Here is a 19,323-nt window from a genome sequence, read left to right as displayed (position 1 = left end):
GACCATATGTTTTCACTCTTATATGGATCCTGAGAAACTTAACAGAAACCCATGGGGGAGGGGAAGGAAAAAAAAAAAAAAGAGGTTAGAGTGGGAGAGAGCCAAAGCATAAGAGACTCTTAAAAACTGAGAACAAACTGAGGGCTGATGGGGGCTGGGAGGGAGAGGAGGGTGGGTGATGGGTATTGGGAGGTCACCTGTTGGGATGAGCACTGGGTGTTGTATGGAAACCAATTTGACAATAAATTTCATACACTGGAAAGAAAAGGAAAAACAGAGAGAACTTGGGAAATTATCAAAAACTGTTATTATGGAATGATAGTGACAGATGCCAACGTGAGAACTGCAGAGTAACTTCCAACTACTGGGTACAGGCAAGTCTTCAAAGATGAAGACAGTGTTCTAAATGCAAGGGGATAAGGGAATCACGGATTTCTGTGGGACTGTTTGTTTTAACGAAAGAAATAGTAATGTGTTAAAAATTTGGTAACTATCGAGGCGATTGGGTGGCTCAGTCAGTTAAGCGTCTGACTTTGGCTCAGGTCATGATCTCATGGTTCATGAGTTCAAGTCCCACGTCAGGCTCTGTGCTGACAGCTCAGAGCCTGGAGCCTGTTTCGGATTCTGTGTCTCCCTCTCTCTCTCTGCCCCTTCCTGGTTCACACTGTCAATCTCTCAAAAATAAACAAACATATTTTTTTTCATTTGGTTTAATTATCAGGAAGTAAAGGCAAACCCACAATTAGAATTTCTAATATGTTTTCACTCTACAGATGCACAGCTATATGTACACTATGGCAGAAAAGAAAATTGCATTTAAATATCCGCTGTGTGTGTTCATGTTGAAACACAGATCATTTCAGGTGGGTGACTCTTAACATATCTAGAAATTAAACTGATGATCCAACTTAGTTATATCCATTTTTAAGTTTTTTCGGCCGATGTAATTATAGATGTGTATTAAGTTCCAGAATATAAAAAAGTGATCTTTGCTGAGAAAAAAATTCATTCATTATTCATTCATTAAATATCACGAACCATTTGCATTCAATAAGAGGTATGTTTTATGAACCATAGATGACTTGGGCACATAATGAACCAGTACTGCAGAACATCAATTTTTATTAACTCAAAATTCATCAATATGGAAACATATTGTCACACTCACCAATTCAATAACTATGTTATAGCTTTGAAATTCTATAACTCATTTAAAATGAAAATAAAACTTTGAACATACTGAGATGTATATGATTTTATTTCTCTTTAGAAGAGATAATCCTATGAGAAGTACAAGAAGTATTCTATTCACCATAAAAAGAATGTATTTTTAACTTTTTAATGGGATATTTTGGCTTCTTAAATAAAAAATACTAACCAGACAAAAATAAAATAATATTAATTTGGTAATCCACTTAAAACTGGGGCACAAATAGGATGATAATTTGGGGGAGGTTAATCAATATTTTTTCACTTGCTGGACTGGTGACAAATCAGAACTTATTTCCAGTTTATTTTAGCTTTGTTTAATTGAGTAAGTGAGTTTTTTCCCTGCATTTTGCACACTTGCATTGTCAGTTAATCCCCTTAGAAATGGTTCATTTACACAACAAATTTTACCTACCACCTGGAAGGCACTGCGTCAGGCATGGGGAGGGTACAGAAATGACAAATATCCCCTGCCCTTAAAGTTTACAGTATCACAGCACTGAATCTACAAGGTCAGAGGTATCTAGATATCATAGAAGCACAAAGAACACCTCAATCAGCCTGAGAAAAGCAAAGGAAATATCAGATAGGAGATGATATTTAACTTGATCTCTTAAGAAAAAGGACCACTCTATTACATGATCAGAACAAGTGGAATTTTACTGTCAGGAACAAGCTAATACTGGCAGTTCTGTTCACGTAAGTGCCTGTAAAACAGGATTATTAAGTGGGAAGCTGAGTCAGAAATAAGATTTAAACATAGCAAAGGGCAGATGACTATCAATCATTTGTATCTGGCAAATAAGCCTGAATTATGTTTTTTAAGAGACAGGAGTTCTTTGAAGATTTTTAATTTTTTTTTTAATTTTTGAATTAAACTTTTTATATGAGCTAACTGTAGATTCACCTGCAAATATGCCATGTACCTTTTACTCAGATTTACCCAGTGCTAACAGTTTGCAAAACTGTAGTTTAATATCACAATCAGGATATTGATATAGTTGAGATGCAGAACAGTTCCATCTCCATATGGATTCCTCCTGTTGCCTTTTCATAACCACAAACGTTCATTGCTAGTATACAGAAATAGAGTTGGTATTTGTGTTTATCTTGTATACTGAGACCTGACTGAATTCACTTATTATGTGTTTTTATATGTTCTATAATTTTCTACATAGATAATCGTGCAGACTCAAATAGAGACAATTTTATTTCTTCCTTTCTGAAATGTTTTTGTTTTTGTTTCCAGAACTATGTTGAAATAGAGGGTGAGAGTGAGCATCCTAGCCTTGGTCTAGACATAAGAGGAGTATTAAATCTTTTACCATTAAGTAGTGGCCATTGGCCATTCCTTTGAGGGAGGCCTGTGGTGACAAATTCTTATAAGTTTTTCTTCATCCTGAGAATGTCTTTCTTTCTTCTTTATTTCCAAAGGATCTTTTGATGGATATAGGATTCTGGATTGACAATTCCTTACTTTCCAAACTTGAAAAATGTGTCACTTTCCTCTGGCCTCCAAAGAAAAATCCTGTCATTCAAATGGCTTTCCCTCATAGATAAGGTATTCTTTCTTTCCCATTGGTCTCAAGATTACTTTTTGTCTTTAGTGTTCAGAAATTTATGATGTGTGTGTGTGTGTGTGTGTGTGTGTGTGTGTGTGTGTGTGTTTCTGTAGACTAATCCGGTCTGGAGGTTTACTCTGTTTCTTGAATCTATAGATGTATAGTTTTGGCTAAATTTAAAAAGGTGAGAATTTTCATTAATTTTTTCATTATTTTTTCAGCCTGACCCCCTCTCTCCTCTCCTTTAATGACGCAAATATCAAAAAAGCTAGATTGTGTCATCATTCCACATGTCCCTGGAGCTCTGCTAATTTTTCTTTCCAGTCTATTTTCCTTCTCTTGTTTTCATTGGGTAACTTCTATTGTTCCTTCTTCCAGTTCACTGATTCTTCTTCCCCCTCCCTCCATTCTGGCATTGAGCCCATCCACTGAGGTGTTTTGTTTTGTGTTTTTAAATTTATTATTGAGTTATAGTTGACATACAATGTTATATTAGTTTCAGGCATACAACAAAGTGATTTGACAAGTTTATATACATTACATGATCCTCACGATGAGAAGTGTAGTCACCATCTGTCACTGTCACCATATAGCATTATTATAATATTATTGACTGTATTCCTTATGCTGTATTTTTCATCTCTGTGACTTATTTGATAGCTGCAAGACTGTACTTCTTAATCCCTTTCACTTATTTCACCACCACACCCCCCCCAACACACACACACACAATGAGTTTTTATTTAGGTTATTGTCATTTTCAGTTCTAAGATTTCCATACGGTTGTCCTTTATAACTTCTACACATTTAGTGTGACTTTCTATTTTGCCATTTGTTTCAAGAATGCTCATAATCCCTGTGGAAGTACTTTCATCATGGCTCCTTTAAAACCTTTGTCAGATAATTCTAACATCTCAATTGGTCTCTATAAATTGTTTTTTCTCAAGTAGCTTGAGATCGTTCTAGTTTCTGGTATGAGGAGTGACTTTTTTTTTCATCAAATCTTAGATATTTTGTGTATTATATTATAAGACTGGCTCATATTTACATCTTCTGTTATAGATGGCTTTACTATGGTTCCACTCCAATAAGGAATGGAGAGGTAGAGATAAAAATCCAGATTCCTCATTTGGCCTTCACTGATACCCAAGTGGGAGGATGCTTTTCATTGTTCTGCCACTTCCAACAGTAGGCTTCCACTGATAACCCCCTGGCTGGGTGAGGTAAGAGTAACTGCTCCCTGATACCACCTTAATGGGAAGAGGGGTACCTCATTACTGACAGGAGGGGGTATAAGTCCAGACTCCTATGGTCTCCACTGTCACTACAAGTTTGAGGGGTCCTCATTACCACCTGGCAGGGATAAAAGTCTTGGCTCCCTAGTTCAAACTTCTCTGATACCCCTGTGGGAAGATGGAGGGTTACACTTCCTCCTTACACCTTGACAAATATGGAAGACTAAGGTCAGCTTTTGTTGTTGGGGGTGGGGAGAGAGAGCATGAATTTTTCTATGGTGTTTGCCTAGAGGAGAACCATCTAAAAGTTTTACGTTTTACTTAGGCTTTCTTTTTCCTATTCCTTTGGCTTAAGAATCATGTTTCTTTACATTTTTTATGTGTGTGTGTGTGTGTGTGTGTGTGTGTGTGTGTGTGTGTGTGTTTTGTTGTTGTTGTTGTTGTTGTTGTTGTTGTTATTGGTGTTTCTGGGTTACCAGCTTTTTCAGCAGTGAATATAGGATATATGAGGGAAAAATAAAACCCAGGGTCTTATCACCATGTTGTTCCTTGGGTCCCAAGGTCCTTAAAGCAAGTTTCCCTTCTTCTCTCCAACTTTTAGTCTTGTAATGTTTTCGCTAGGCATAATTCTTATGATTTTTAGTCCTATTTAGAGACAGGAATAGAGAAAAGTATGTCATCTTCGTCTTTGCAGAAGTAGAACTTAACCCTTTGAAGGATTTTAAGCAACAAAGTTCTATGTTGGCTTTTGCATTTAAGACAGATAATTACATAAGTAGGGAGAGCTCAGAAACTGGAGTTAGGGGAGAGGTAGACTAAAAGGAACTTTAAAGGCAAGAGCACCCATTAGAATGCGCTCTAGACTGATTATCTGAGGATAATCTGAAATCTACAACTGCAAAGCATAGGCACAAATCAAATCAGAAGTCAAACACAGAACACACACCAGTCAACAACATACATATGCATAGCAGCTGAATATCAGCTTTGAATATATGGCAGGAGGCATGGAAAAGAGGATACTCTTGATAGGTACTAAAATATAAACTCAACAAAATGTAATGACCAATAGGGTGTGATATGTAAGGATAATGAAATTAGAATCACTCCTTGATTCTTAGTTTGGATAACTGAGTAAGTGCAGGTCAAATTAACATTGTAGAGTACATGGAAAGAAATGTGTTTTGCAGGGAAGAATGGAGACGGCGAGTTCAGGTTGCCATCTTGAGCATAAGATGTGTATTATAAGATGTGTATATATATATATGATGAGAAAAGAAGGTTAGGAATAAGACCCTTCTAACCTCCAGTGTTTAGGACCAAAGTAAGGGAAACCAAGAGAGGAAAAGGAGGACAAGCTGTCTTGAGAAGTAGGAGGAGAACAAAGGAGTAGAGCTCAATTTAGTTCCATGAGCGTTTATTGAGTGTTCAGTGTGTGCTACACACTGTGCTGGGAGAATGGTTTTTGAAGATCTCACACTCTACTGGATACAAACAGACAAAGCAAACCAGTGTGCTCAGCTCAGTGCTCAGTGATAGACATGTGCTCAGGGGGCAATGGAACCATGGAAAGGGCCCTAAACAAAACCAAAGAATATAAAAGGAAACTTTGGAGAGATGATAACGTCTAAGCAGAGTCTTCAAGATTGGAAGGGAAGGAAAGACAGCAAAAGTCATGCCAGGCAAAAGAAACAGCCTGAACAAATAGCAAAAGGGCAGGAAGCTCAAAAGGAGAAATAATTACTTGCAGCAAATAGCACGGTTGATGCACTAAAAGAGTGAAAATTAAATCAGATTGAAGACTTTTTGACTTGGTCACTTAAGAAGTCACTGTTGACCTCTGCTGCAGCAGCTTCTATGAAGTCATGTGGATAAAAATTGGACCACAGTGGGATAAAGAGGAACTAGAAGAATATGAAATTCGCACAGTGTGAACTGGGTATTTTTTTTTTCAAGGAGTTTAGTGGAGAAGAAAATAAAGATGGGATAGCTAGAAGTGGGCAAAGGTCTAAAAAGCTTTGTTTTGTTATCAGAAAGAATTGAAGATATTTACACTTGCTATGAAGGAAACCAGAATTCAGATAAAAGGTTTAAGAATGTAGCTATTACATTCACTCCTTTACACAAAAATATTTATAAAGTATCTACATTCCTCTTGAGTACATCATTCCAAAAAAAAAAAAAAACCCACCAAGCCCCTTTCATAGTATTAAAATCATGTTTCAAATAAACTCAAGAAATAATAAAAGGCCAATGGTAAATGCACAAGAATTGTATGTTCTTCAGTTCTAAAGGCAGCTTATATTTATAAATATAAATACTTACAAGGGCACCTTCAACTCTGTTACATGTATGTTACTAACACCATAATTCATAATAGGGATTCAGCATTGAGGCTTAATTTGTTTACTTCAAAGAGAATCCTTATTTAAAAAAAAACATTTATTTTATTGCAATGCCTTTGTATAATACTTTCTAGAAATCTGTTAGGGATAGACATCAAGCTGATGAGTATATGTTTTTCATAATATAATTTTTGCTGGTTTTGTTCAGCACAATTTTAACAGCTGGCTATTATTTTCTGTATTCCATTCTCTTTTGATATCCTATTTTTAACTGGAAGAAGATATAAAAAAGTGTAATGCCCCAAATCCAAATTTTTTGGTTCCCACTTAGAAACCACTTCTTTAAAACCTTCAGTTAAAAAAATTGTTTAGATGGTATTAATTTCATCTTATTACCTCATATAAAACTGTTGTGTTCCCATGTAGAAGAGGTCCATAACAGATATAGGAATGTCCAACAACCCAGCCTAAGTCAGAGGCTGCCCACCACACCTAAAAAATAAGAAGGTAATAAAATACATATACGTTCATCAGAGAAATGTTCCTGTAACATGAATTTAAAACCATGATTACCTCTCCAGGTTTAAGTCCATATATAGAAGACATTGTCCAGTTTAGCATCACAGCATATCCCCCAGTGGGTCTAACCACACCCTAAAAGAGAGAAAACATGAGGTTAACATCAATAAACAATGTGTTAAAAGATTCTCTGCCTTCACACTATCCATCTCAAAAAGTTCCTGTTTAAAGTCTTTTATATTCTATAAAGTACGTATTTGGTTTTCATCCAATTGTATTTACTTCAATATTTATTTGGTTCCCCCATTAATAATGTCCACATCAGTTCACTTGTAGAAGCCATTCTCACAGGTCATTCTTGACTTTCTAAAGAAAACTTACGACTTCACAGAATTACATGCAATAAAATTTTTTTTCCAGTGGTGACATAAATTAACATTACATTTGCAGGCATATTTCCAGAATGAAAACGGAAATTCTCAAATGGTGTATACAGAAAAATCAAAGGTAGCTGTGCTCTTCAAACAGACTAACATAAGGATGGCTATTCCATTATATGATTGAATATTAATAGGATCCTTAGAAGAAGCAAAGTCATATTCTAACTGGAGCCTTGTTACAATGCTACACTAGGGATTGTGCTAGCACAGTATTAGAGCTGAACAATTCTTTAATGATGAATTCTAGAATTCCAAAAAATCAGTCCTCACCTCATGAGTTGGATCTAAGGTTCACAGACTTGCCTTATATTACAGTTGGGGCAAAAGTAGGGATTGTTACATCACAGTGCCACAGCTTTCATGATCAGTTTCTAGCAGCTACCCATGATACTGAACGTATTCAAATTTAATACAAGATTAATATTTGAAAACTGGCACAAGAGTCACCACAAATAAAAACTGATGGTAAATTTAATAATTTTATTTATTGCTTCATTACAAACATTAATCATCATTGGCTTGAAAAGGCTTAACCATGTGAATATTCAGATTGAGCTAGTGAAAAAGTAAAGCTGTATTCCACTCACATGTATTTTGAAACATCCTTTAGTAGAACAATTATTATTACTGCATACAGAAAATAACTTACCTAATATTTTACCTAAAGGCAAACATGGCCGGAATTAAGAAATGTACTAAGGTTGGGACTTTTTGGCATAACTGCAGCTTTAACGTACGTACAAGAATCAGAGAAATGAAAAACAAATCGACTTTCCGTTAGTTACTAAAATTGCTGCTCTCTGCAGGCACCGATAAAACATAGGTATCAAGCTGAGGAACACATTTTATCTACCAGAAAAACACCTGGTCTCTCAGCAAATGTCACATGCAGGCATTTGACAGCTACTTTCTAAGTTGTACAATGTGGTCAGCAAACAGCTGGTTCTCTTGATCACCGTCGCGTATTAGAAACCTTAGCCTCCTGCAAGGGGGTTTCACATGTGCCTTTTCCCAGGTAAGCTCTTTTCCCAGTATATTCTGTGCCATCTTCCATGAACTTTGCTTATTGGTTTGTTCCATTGAGATCTTTTCTTATGATTCAATTCCTCGAGTAGTTTGACATGAATCAACTTGCAAACACTTTTTTTTTTCTGAAAAAATTTATTCATTGTGTAGAGAAGAAAAAGTGAAGCTTCTTTTCATAGATGTTAGCCATATACTATGGTAGACAGTGAAAATTAATGTCAGTAATGATTTCATTTAAAATGTTTCAGAGGGGCGCCTGGGTGGCGCAGTCGGTTAAGCCTCCGACTTCAGCCAGGTCACGATCTCGCGGTCCGTGAGTTCGAGCCCCGCGTCGGGCTCTGGGCTGATGGCTCAGAGCCTGGAGCCTGTTTCCGATTCTGTGTCTCCCTCTCTCTCTGCCCCTCCCCCGTTCATGCTCTGTCTCTCTCTGTCCCAAAAATAAATAAACGTTGAAAAAAAAATTTTTTTTAATGTTTTAGAATTTTCTCTCCATCTACTTGTCCTTGCATTTAGAGCTCGTTGTTATCAGTAATTCTAAATATTATTATAACTGGGTAAATTTATGGTGCAGAGGATAAAATGAATCAACTGGAAGTGAAAAAGGAAGAAAAGGCTAGAAAGAATATAAACAAGAAGTAACTCATTTGTAAAGCGAAAAAGATAATTTAAAGGAATAGGTTATCAAATTCCTATTTACCTCACAAATGGACTTACCCTTTACCCTTCTTTAAAGAATATTTACCATTGTTGCTTTGCCCATAAAATAGTGGATATTTAAATCCAATTGATGCCACAAAAGTGAGACTTAAAAATGAGGCCAGGCATTAAAAAAAAAAAAAACACCACACATTTAAAATCATAAAGTATTTACAATTGAATTTTGTATCCTATTAGCAAAATTAGTTCCTTAGTTCTAGCAATTACTGCTTTTTATTTTTCCCTGTGCTAATACTGCCCAAAAGGCAGAAATGTCAAAACAATTAAAGGTTGCCATCAAAGATTCTCATTAAAAACAATTTAAATGCAGCTAATAGAGAGAAAAGCTGTGATGTCTGTTTTTCATTAGTTTTGATCCACTTGTTTTTATTTTTTTAAGAATAAGGATAAAAATTTCTGTCAAGTATCATTTTACCATTCATTAATCTAGATAAGAAATCTGAGGTTTGGCCTTGCCTCCAAAGTATTGGGTGATGTTTTCAATTTTCTGAGTATTTGAGATGATGTAGAAAAAAAGAGCAGCATAATTTCATACTCTCCATTAGATCTTTCATAAAAAGTTTGAAAGTAAAAAAAATTGAAAGATTCAGTTTAAAAAGAGAATGCCTTTATTATAATATTAAATATGTGACTGAAAATAAGGTGCTAAAGCATTTCTTGTTTTGTTTGTAATCACATTTTCCAGGTAATGATTAAAATGCAAAAGAGAAACTCTGTTCAGCCTCTAAAAACACATAAATCATGTTCAAAAATCAAATCATTATATTCTAATATTCAAAATTAATCAGGAACTGAAAACTACTTAAGAATATATTTGAAATCTTGAGTATGAGATTAAAAATTCTTACCTAGTATCAATGCTTACTCCTAAAACACAAGCATGCTGCATTTTACTTTCTTGAGTCTCTGTTACTACTCTTTTTATGTACTTACACTCTATCTACCTGAAAGTAAAACCATTAGATGAATTAATATATTCTCAGAAAATCCCTGGAACCTACCAATATACTGTTCTGGTTTTTGGAGTATTAGCAGTAACACTTAAAGTCTTCTGGAGAGCTTAAAAGACTTCCGGGTGGGAATAGCATCCTGTACCCCAAATAAAGATGAGAAAGTGAATTCTATCTCAAAAATGCTAAAGGAGGGGTGTCTGGATGACTCATTGGTTAAGCATCTGACTGTTGATCTTGTCTCAGGTCCTGATCTCACAGTTTGTGAAAATTGAGTTTCGCGTTGGGCTCTGCGCTGACAGCCTGGAGCCTGCCTGGAATTCTCTCTCTCTCTCTCTCTCTCTCTCTCTCTCTCTCACCCTGCCCCACATGCACTCTCTCAAAATAAGTAAATAAACTTTTTTAAAAATGCAAAAGGGGGGCAATATGAAAGTGCTCTTTAAAACAAACAAAACAACAACAACAATTTTTAAGTGGTGGCATTTTAAACTTCAATCCATACAGGTAAAATTAAACTCTTGTTATTAAGTCGTCCAAGAATAGGACCACAGAGTCATCACAGGTATTCTTTATGATTTCCAGCTTAATGAGCTGCCTATGAAAACAAGGAAAGCCACAAAACGTCATAAATGGGGCCATTAAAGTGAAACATAAGAAAACAGAAAACATGTCAGTATCAAGTGTGGTATGCAGTGTTGGTTGCCACAACTTAAGAAAAATACAAAACAATATGGGTTTTATCAAAAGGAGAAGACCGAGGAGTGTGGTAAGATTAGGAGCTTGGAATTCTACATCCTATTTTTTTTAATTGATCTATAAAAATCTGAAAAGCAAATCTCAAAAATCAGGTAAGAGAAGTCTGGAGTACTCAACAAAACTTCATACTTTCTAAGTTGAGCCCCTCTGTCCTCCTACTGTGTAACAAGGTTTATACAAAAGAGATATGCATATTTACATACATGAGATATGTATTTATCCATACATACATATGTAAACGTGTGTGTGTGCATGTGTGTTTCAATTTGGCCTGACAAGTTGAGTAAAAAACAGAACAAGAAGAAAGGATAAATGAGTATTTTATGTAAATAAAAGAAAGCCACCACCAGATGATAGCTGGGGTCAGTTCACTGAGAAATAAGAGGTGTGGTTCTGATTACTTAAAAGAAATCCAATAGACCAACAGTAGTTGTGTTCTTCCAATGGCTTTACAGATGACAGCCCCTCTTTCTAGAATGAACCCCCATCCCCACCTCTTTCCTGAACCTGGTTAGCTCCTACTTCATCACGCAAGTACTTAAAGACATCATGAAAGTGTCACCTCTTCTAGAAGCTGTCCCCAGTGCCACAGTCTGTGTTAAGTAATGGTCTCTCCTGTCTTGTTCCTTGTCCCCAGGGTCTGCAAACCTCCTCCGGGTGGCAACCTGACACTGTGATGCGTCTCCCCCCAACGATGAGCGCTATGAGGAGAACCCTCTTCATCTTTAGCACAGTAACTGCCATGGAGTAGGCATGTAATACATTTCTTGACCAATTCAATACATGAACAGTTGAGTGAATAAGCACATGTAAGAAAAATATAACCGTCTTCTTTGTTCAGGAGAAAGCTCTGAAACTTGTAGAACTGAGTGAATCATACTGGTGGGAATGGAACGGCTCCTTTTGGGTTAGTTCATCCAACATGAAATCTGTTGCTACAGGTTTTCAGATGACTCTGAAGCAACCTCTATGGAGAATACTTTAGCAGCAATATAATTTTTTATCGATCTGAACAACTGTGATAGAAGGGGCAAAGGTATAGCAAGTTCAGCGTCTTAACTGCAAGAATTGTACCACAGATAAGAAAAAAAGTTCACTGCTTTTTATTCGTATTTCTCCTATTTTTTGTTCTAGGATAGGAAATATGAATGTCACCCAACATGTGGGAATAAAAGTGACATAAATTGTGTAAATGCACATCAGGACAAAAGGCCTTCCACCTTCTTGTCATGTCTTTTTCTTTCCTGTCCTTCCTTCCTTCCTTCTTTCTTTTTTCCTTCCTTCCTTCCTTCCTTCCTTCCTTCCTTCCTTCCTTCCTTCCTCCCTCCCTCCCTCCCTCCCTCTCTTTCTTTCTTTCCTCTTTTCTTGAAGCGTGGTTGACATACATTATTCTATTATTTCAGGTGTACAACATAGTGATTCAACATGTATATCCATTAGGAGTGGTCACCATGATAAATCTAGCTACTTTCTATCACCATACAAAGTTGTTACATATTAACTATATTCCTTATAGTTTGTACATTGTATCTCTGTGTCTTCTTTTTTCTTCATTTTTTAGCTGTTAAGATTGCACCTCTTTATCCCCTTCCCCTATTTTGCCCATCTCTCCAGCCCCTCTCCTCTGCCAACTATCAGATTGTCCTCTTTATTCATAGGTCTGTTTCTGGTTTGTTTTGTTTTTTAGATTCCACATAGAAGTGAATTCATATGGTATTTCTCTCTCTGTGTCTGGCTTCTTTCACTTAGCATCATGCCCTCACATGCTTTCCTTTCAATCCTTGGCTTTTTTCCCCCTTATTCTCTTGTTCACCTTTTCTGTTTTGGCACTGGACTTTGTTTTGTGAGTGTGTGTGTGTGTGTGTGTAATTATCACTGTCCCTTCATGATATCAAGCTGGAAGCAGAGAAGTATTATCATCACTAAATCTCCCCTTCCCAAAAGGACGCCCCTGCATCCAGATGCAGAATTCTTCCACTGTGCAGTACTTTGAAGTATTTTGAATAGAGTCACCCAGACTAAACAGGACAGAAGTCCACAACATTGCAGAAATGTATGCAAAGTCGCTCAGTTGTGGTTGCTAGAATATTTACAGATTAACCTCTCATACAGCAACCTGACAAATCCAGGGCTGGCAGATGCAGAGATGCAAATATGTCCTAAATAGATCTTCAACTTCTAACCAAAGAACAGATTGCCTTATGTGTGTCTTATATGTGCTTATGAAAAGTATTTTTAAGCAGAATATTTTTATGGGCCCAGAACATTATTTTTCCTCATGAAGGCCAAAGATTGAGAGAACAAATTGTATGATGACATTAAAATTATTTAAATGCTTCATGAATGTATGTGTGCTCATCTTTCCTGTACTTCTATTCTAGAAATACAAGTATTAAAATTTCAGATCCCATTAAGCCTGATTATACCTACCAAAAGTGAAATGAGAATCTTCTGAATAAAGAGGAGTCTGGGAACTAACTCAAGAAGTCAAAGATCATTTAACAAATTTTCTGAGAATTTACCATGGCCCAGTTTTTAGGTTAGTGACATAGTGGATTCAAAGATACATGAAATATATTCTGACTTCTGAGAATATGCAACATTATGAAGATAAGCAAATAAAAACTGGTATCCATAAGGTAGAATAAAATAAGTGACATAAAGGTTTGTTGACAATGTATAATTTCAATGCAACTGGAATTCTAAAATGCACTAGAGGAATGAAGGAAAGATTTCTGAGGGACCTTGAGAGATGACTACTTTTCTTGCCATTCTGCAATGTCCCACTTTGCAAAACCTACTCACCACCATGCTTTAAACACCAGAGCTGATGACCCACAAAGGTCTATCTCCCAACCCAGATGCACTTCTCGGACACAGACCTCCATCTCCAACCTCTGGTTAGGCATCTCCATGTTGCATCATACTCAGTATGCATCTGAGGATGCATCACACTCGGTCCAAGATGCATTATACTCAGTATGTTCAAAAACTCTCAGCTTCCCCCAGCCCCAAACCACATCCTGTGTTTCTATTTGGCAAGTACTCAAAACCATCTGCCTGGGTTCTCAGTTTTGAGTCTTGGACCTGTCCTCTGCCTCACGCCTATCTTTGAACCAGATCTGATTTCTCTTTATTAAATGTGCTATCTTAAGTAAAGTCCTAAATTAAAACAGCCTGGAAACGAATCTCCTTGCCTCCATTGTGTGTACTTGCTTATTTTCCCAACAGAATGTTGCAAGGATTTACCTTCCTTCATATTTTTCTCTCCTGCCTAAAAAGCATTAGTGCCTTCTGTCCCTTCCATACAGAATATAGCCTAAACTTCTTGGCTAAATGCTAAGAGTCTGGCCCTTGCCTATGCCTATGTATCTAACCATTTATCCTCCTCATTAGTACCACATGCAATAGCCATCCTGGAAACTTTCTTGCACACTCCTGCCTTTGCTTATGCTGACCCTATCTGCCAACAGTGCCCTCCTCTCTAGGATGCCACGCTATGAAGACGTTTTATTTATCCTTCAAACACCACCTTATAAGAGCTTTCTTTGACCACTGTTTAATAGAACAGCTCTCCCACTTTTCCCACCACTCGGTCCGATTACCCTGCTTTATTTTTTTCTTCATAACACTTTCCACATATTAAATAGCTCTTTGTTTAGTTCCTGTGTCCTGGCTATAGAAGATAAACTTTTAAACTTTTAAAAAGATAACCAGACACATACTTGGGTGCTCAGTAATATTTGTTGAATTTGTTGAATGGAATCCTTCAGATACCATTCAATCTCATCTTTTCCGAGAGAGAAATAGAGCAGGGATAACAGTCTACCTCGCCTACCTGTGTTCATGAATATTTCAATCCATTAGACTGAAGGGACTGTGGTTCACTCATATCTTTTAGCACAGAATGAACACTCAACACACGTATATTGAATGGAATTGAATTTGACATAAATAGAGACCTCCACACAATTAAAGCCTTCTCCAATTTAGTGAAGGGAGATTATCTTTAGGATGGTACATAAGGAAGTAAATGAGAATGACTGAAACTTCAAATGATCTTCAGTTTGGGCATCTCCAGGAGAGAACTTCCTGACCCGAACAACACCTGGAAAAGCTAGGATCCTTCTTTATTTGGAACCGCCATTTTTCAGATTTGATGCTCTATATGTTACTTTCATCTCTACCACACTGGCTGAGTCAAGTTTGAGTCTCTAACAAGCTCTTTCGTTCCTGCCATAGACATCCCCATCCAGACCAAGTGGAATTTAGGGTAACTTAAAATCTTGAAGTGGCACAACTGTTTTTATAAGAATCCTTCAGGCTAATAGGAGCTAAAGTGATTTTTGGAGGGTTCTTTTTTATTTGGTTAGGTTATACTATGTTTTCAGGGTCAGGGATTCCCTTTCATGTTGAACTTTTCTATTAGAGTATAACTTGGTGAATCCCATTTTATTTTACAGCCACACATCCAGTTAGACTCTATGCAGCTGGTGCATAATGCAGAATTGCAGAAGGTGGAAGGTTAAAGTTAGGGTCCAGAAGATCATTTGGACTGCTTGAACAAGTCATCAATATGAAGGAATATTTATTTTTCAGAAGACCAGAGTTGTGAAAAAAATCATAAGGGATTGATTCCACAATGACACAAATTTGTTTTTTTATGCATGCAACAAAAATTTATTAAGCACCAAACTACATACAAAGCACAATGGTAGTGGGGCACATGAATGGCTCAGTTGGTTAAGCGTCTTGATTCTTGATTTCAGCTCAAGTCATGATCTCACGGTTCGTGAGTTCGAGCCCCACAACTGGGCTCTGGGCTGACCACACGGAGCCTGCTTGGGATTCTGTCTCCCTTTCTCTCTGCCCCTCCCCTGCTCACTCTATCTCTCTCTCAAAAATAAATAAAGATGAACTTAAAAAAAAAAAGCACAATGGTAGACTAAAATGTAATAAAACATGGTCTCTGTCCTCAGAGAGAATATACTCCCTACCAAATATTTCCTTTTTTATAAGCAAGGGAGTTTGATGTGGAACATCTTAATTTTTCTTTTTAAAACTAATCTAATGGAATCACTATTTTATGATTATGAACAAATTACATTCTCAGAACTCTGATGCTACAGAAATCTAATTATTAATAAAGAGGCCACTGTCCTCCAGGATGTGAGTGATTGTGAAAGCCCCTTCCCCCACTAAAATTTTAGGATTCAGTGACTACTGAACTCCCTAATATGGGCACCTGGGTAGCTCAGTCAGTGAAGCCTTCAACTCTGGATTTCAGCTCAGGTCATGATCTCACAGTTCCTGGGTTCAAGCCCCATGTCAGACACCATGCTGACAGTGCAAGCCTGCCTGGGACTCTCTCTCTCTCCCTTTCTCTGACACTTCCCTGTTCCCACTCTCTCTCTCTCTCCCTCAAAATAAATAAATAAACTAAAAAAAAATTAAAAATGAATAGGAAGATGACATTGCAAGCCTTTATGAAGTTGTATGAAGAAACAGTATAATTTGGAGATACAGACAAAAGGATATTTATTTCTTATCTGACACCTGCAAAAATATTGATTCTTCTAACTTTGTTTTGTGAAAACACCTTTCATGGTAAGCAGATTTAAAAATCCTTGAGTGTCTTCAGTGCTACAAATCACATAGTTCAATACTCTGGATAAATTGCCTGTTGTTCAAACTGTCTAGGCCAATTCTCAATCTTGCATTTATAACAAAGAATTGAATTCCCCTAGATCAAAAATCAATTCTATACTCTATAAAAGTTACACCTTAATTTAGAAAATAAAACTATTTAATTTAAAATATAGTTTTATAAAATTGTATTAAACCAACTGATGTTTGATCAAATACCTATTCATTTTAATAGGTTACTAAATCAATAGCAGCTTGCTTATGTATGTGAAAATTTCGGAAGAAATAGGGGCAAAGCATTTGACATTAAATATAATTAATATTTTTCTAGATTTGAACATAACATAGCTTTAAGGTACAAAGTACCCAAGTCTAATCCTTCAGGTACAGTTGCATTTTCAGTCAGTAATCAAACATTCTCAGGGCAAAAGAAATCTGCCGCTAGATACTTATTCTTAAGAGAGCAAATACCTTCGGCAGCCCTGTTGTTCCAGACGTGTAAAGAATATACAGCGGATGTTCTGAAAGAACAGGAACACAATCATGTGACTGTGCTTTGGCCATCTCTTCATCCCAATCAAGGTCACGACCTGGAGCCAAGGGAACGGTCTCCTGCACAGAAAGTATACAGGAATATGCACTGAACAGAGGAGGTTAAGTCAGGAGAACAATGCAGACTGGCTAAATCTGTATTAGTCTGAGCATATGATTGGAAATCTAGGCCTATATAGCACTAACTAGCAGATTTAAGACTATATATTTCAAGGTCATGACTTAAAATAAATATTCCTAAAAAGTCCAACAGTTTGATGTTGGCTTCAACAAAAGAACATGTTTTATTCACATCTAAGGAAATATGTAAGAAATTCAACGTGATGCAGTCATGTTTTCATCAACAGTCAGAGCTTAACGAACAGAGGTTCATGTTTTCCATAAACATACATACACCATTAACTTTATAAACCAGTTTCTATTTTTATAACTTTTCTTCTTTTACTTTGAAACTAAAGTCTTCATAATACAGTATCAACTAACCCATTAAAATTTTTCTTTACATAAGGGCAACTTAGCACTAACACTGAGGCCATCTTTCCAAATGAGGAAACATTAAATCATTTTCAAGGGTGGAGGAGAAATCTATTTTTGCTTTTTCAAGAACAAAATTAATTTTGAAAACTAATGAGTGTATGTGACATATCTAGAATGCTACCCAATTTTTCCCACAAGTCATTGATTAATATGGCAGACATGTTTGTTTTCTTTTTTGTTCCTAGAACTGAGCTCTGTGTTATAAACCTTATGATAATAGTCATGACTTAGTCAGAGACACCTTAAAAAGAATTAGACCTCTTTATTTAAGATGGTGCCAATGAAATAAGCCACATAGATAAAGAGTAGGGAAGTGGCTTATGGGAAAATTATTCTAATGGAGGGTCACAGCTATGTAAATAGAATTAAGACTCAGTACATGTCTAATTATTTTCTGAAATGTTAACTAAGCTCCAGATGACACACCAGAAAGTTTACATTTGGGGAATCTACTAGTATAGGCTACACATTCCTCAGTGAGAGTTAGTAAGATCCACCACCTAAAATGTATGTAACCATTCATTTCATCCAGGTGATCCCTGGGTGAAGCCCAGAGATTCTGAGGGATTTAGAAAAGCCAGGCCACTTCCATTCTTCAGGGTCCTTAATATATTAATCGGGGTTGTAAAAAATGATCATGTATTTAAATGAGTACATTTACAAAATAACACTTAAATATGTCACAAATAAAATGCCTCTGTGAATAAATAATAATAGATAACCATCAGAACAGAACTTCATGAAGATGAATAAGGCCCAATTGTCTTCTCCAGCCTCACTCTGATGGAGCTGGAATGTACCAGAGATAAATAAAAATAGTTAACTGTAACCCAGTTGTATATTTCCACTTGTTTTTATGAATCAGATAAACACAACAAATTTCAAATTACCAAGCCTCTGACATTACAATCACAGACCCATAAAAAAATTATCACACCCTATAATGAAAAATGTCAATTGGAGGATCACAAAAATTTTTACAGATGAACACAATGAGGACTTGAATGAATGGTTTTTCTTCAGGCTAAGAAAATCCTCTACAGGCATATGTAAAGAAGATTTGACAAAAGGAAGAGAGGGAAAATCAGCATTAGCTTCTACATCTGTCCATTTACTTCTATAGATGTGTCCTGTTATCGTTCCTGAAGAGTAATATTGGCAGAGCACCAGAGTTGACTGATGTGATGTTCCTTTGATTCTGTCGTTGCCTGCTTGAGGCTTAGGAGTGGCAGCCAGGTTTTTACCTCCTTTGGCAAAAACGCAATCCTGATTAATGAGACACACCACCGAGCCTCATAATTTGTGTTTCTAAGCTGAAAGCAAATCCAGTCCATTGAGTTTAATTACTAACTAAACAGCAGGCCTACTATAAAGGACAGGAGACATCCAAAGCCCTCAACTAAAATAAAGACAAGTTGGGGCGCCTGGGTGGCTCAGTCGGTTAGGTGTCTGACCCTTGATTTCAGCTCAGGTCATGATCTCAGGGTTTGTGAGATGGAACCCCAATCAGGGCCCATGTTGGCAATGTAGAGCCTGCTTGGGACTCTCTCTCTCTCCTTTTCCCTCTCTCTGCTCCTCCCCTGCTTGTATGCACGTGCTCTCTCACTCATGCAATAAAGAAATAAACTTTAAAAATAAAATAAAGATAAGTCAAAATAGAGGGAAGAGCCTCAAGAAAAAGGGAAAGTATGCCATTTTGGGAGGGAGGGATGGAGCAGTGGGTCTGTACCTATTAGCAGGAAACAGAAGAGATGTGCATTAGAAAAATCTGAATAGGAAACTTGCATACCCATATTCAGTGTGTTTACTGAACATGTAAACATATGAAC

The 19,323-nt window shown here is 36.7% G+C and overlaps 1 protein-coding gene and 1 long non-coding RNA gene across 2 annotated transcripts in view; one reads left to right on the top strand and one right to left on the bottom strand.

The window, feature by feature from the left end:
* LOC124502265 (uncharacterized) overlaps positions 1–12,050 on the top strand; it is an 87,834-nt gene extending 75,784 nt beyond the window's left edge. Inside the window, exons 2-3 of the long non-coding RNA XR_006959886.1 lie at positions 774–863; positions 11,397–12,050. This is a non-coding gene — a long non-coding RNA (uncharacterized LOC124502265). The remainder of the gene's footprint in view (positions 1–773; positions 864–11,396) is intronic.
* Positions 1–19,323, bottom strand: part of ACSS3 (acyl-CoA synthetase short chain family member 3) — a 153,590-nt gene that overhangs the window by 79,797 nt on the left and 54,470 nt on the right. Inside the window, exons 5-7 of the mRNA XM_047066850.1 lie at positions 16,877–17,017; positions 6,925–7,005; positions 6,748–6,843 (exon numbers count right to left, since the gene is read on the bottom strand). Coding sequence (XP_046922806.1) covers positions 6,748–6,843; positions 6,925–7,005; positions 16,877–17,017 — 318 coding nt within the window. The remainder of the gene's footprint in view (positions 1–6,747; positions 6,844–6,924; positions 7,006–16,876; positions 17,018–19,323) is intronic.

Source organism: Lynx rufus, unplaced genomic scaffold (assembly GCF_022079265.1).
Source record: "Lynx rufus isolate CCGP_SWC_20201006 ecotype Redwood Valley unplaced genomic scaffold, mLynRuf1.p SCAF_7, whole genome shotgun sequence".
Taxonomy (NCBI): Eukaryota; Metazoa; Chordata; class Mammalia; order Carnivora; family Felidae; genus Lynx; species Lynx rufus.
Note: the sequence above shows the minus strand (reverse complement) of the source record. Positions and strands in the feature narration are given on the sequence as shown.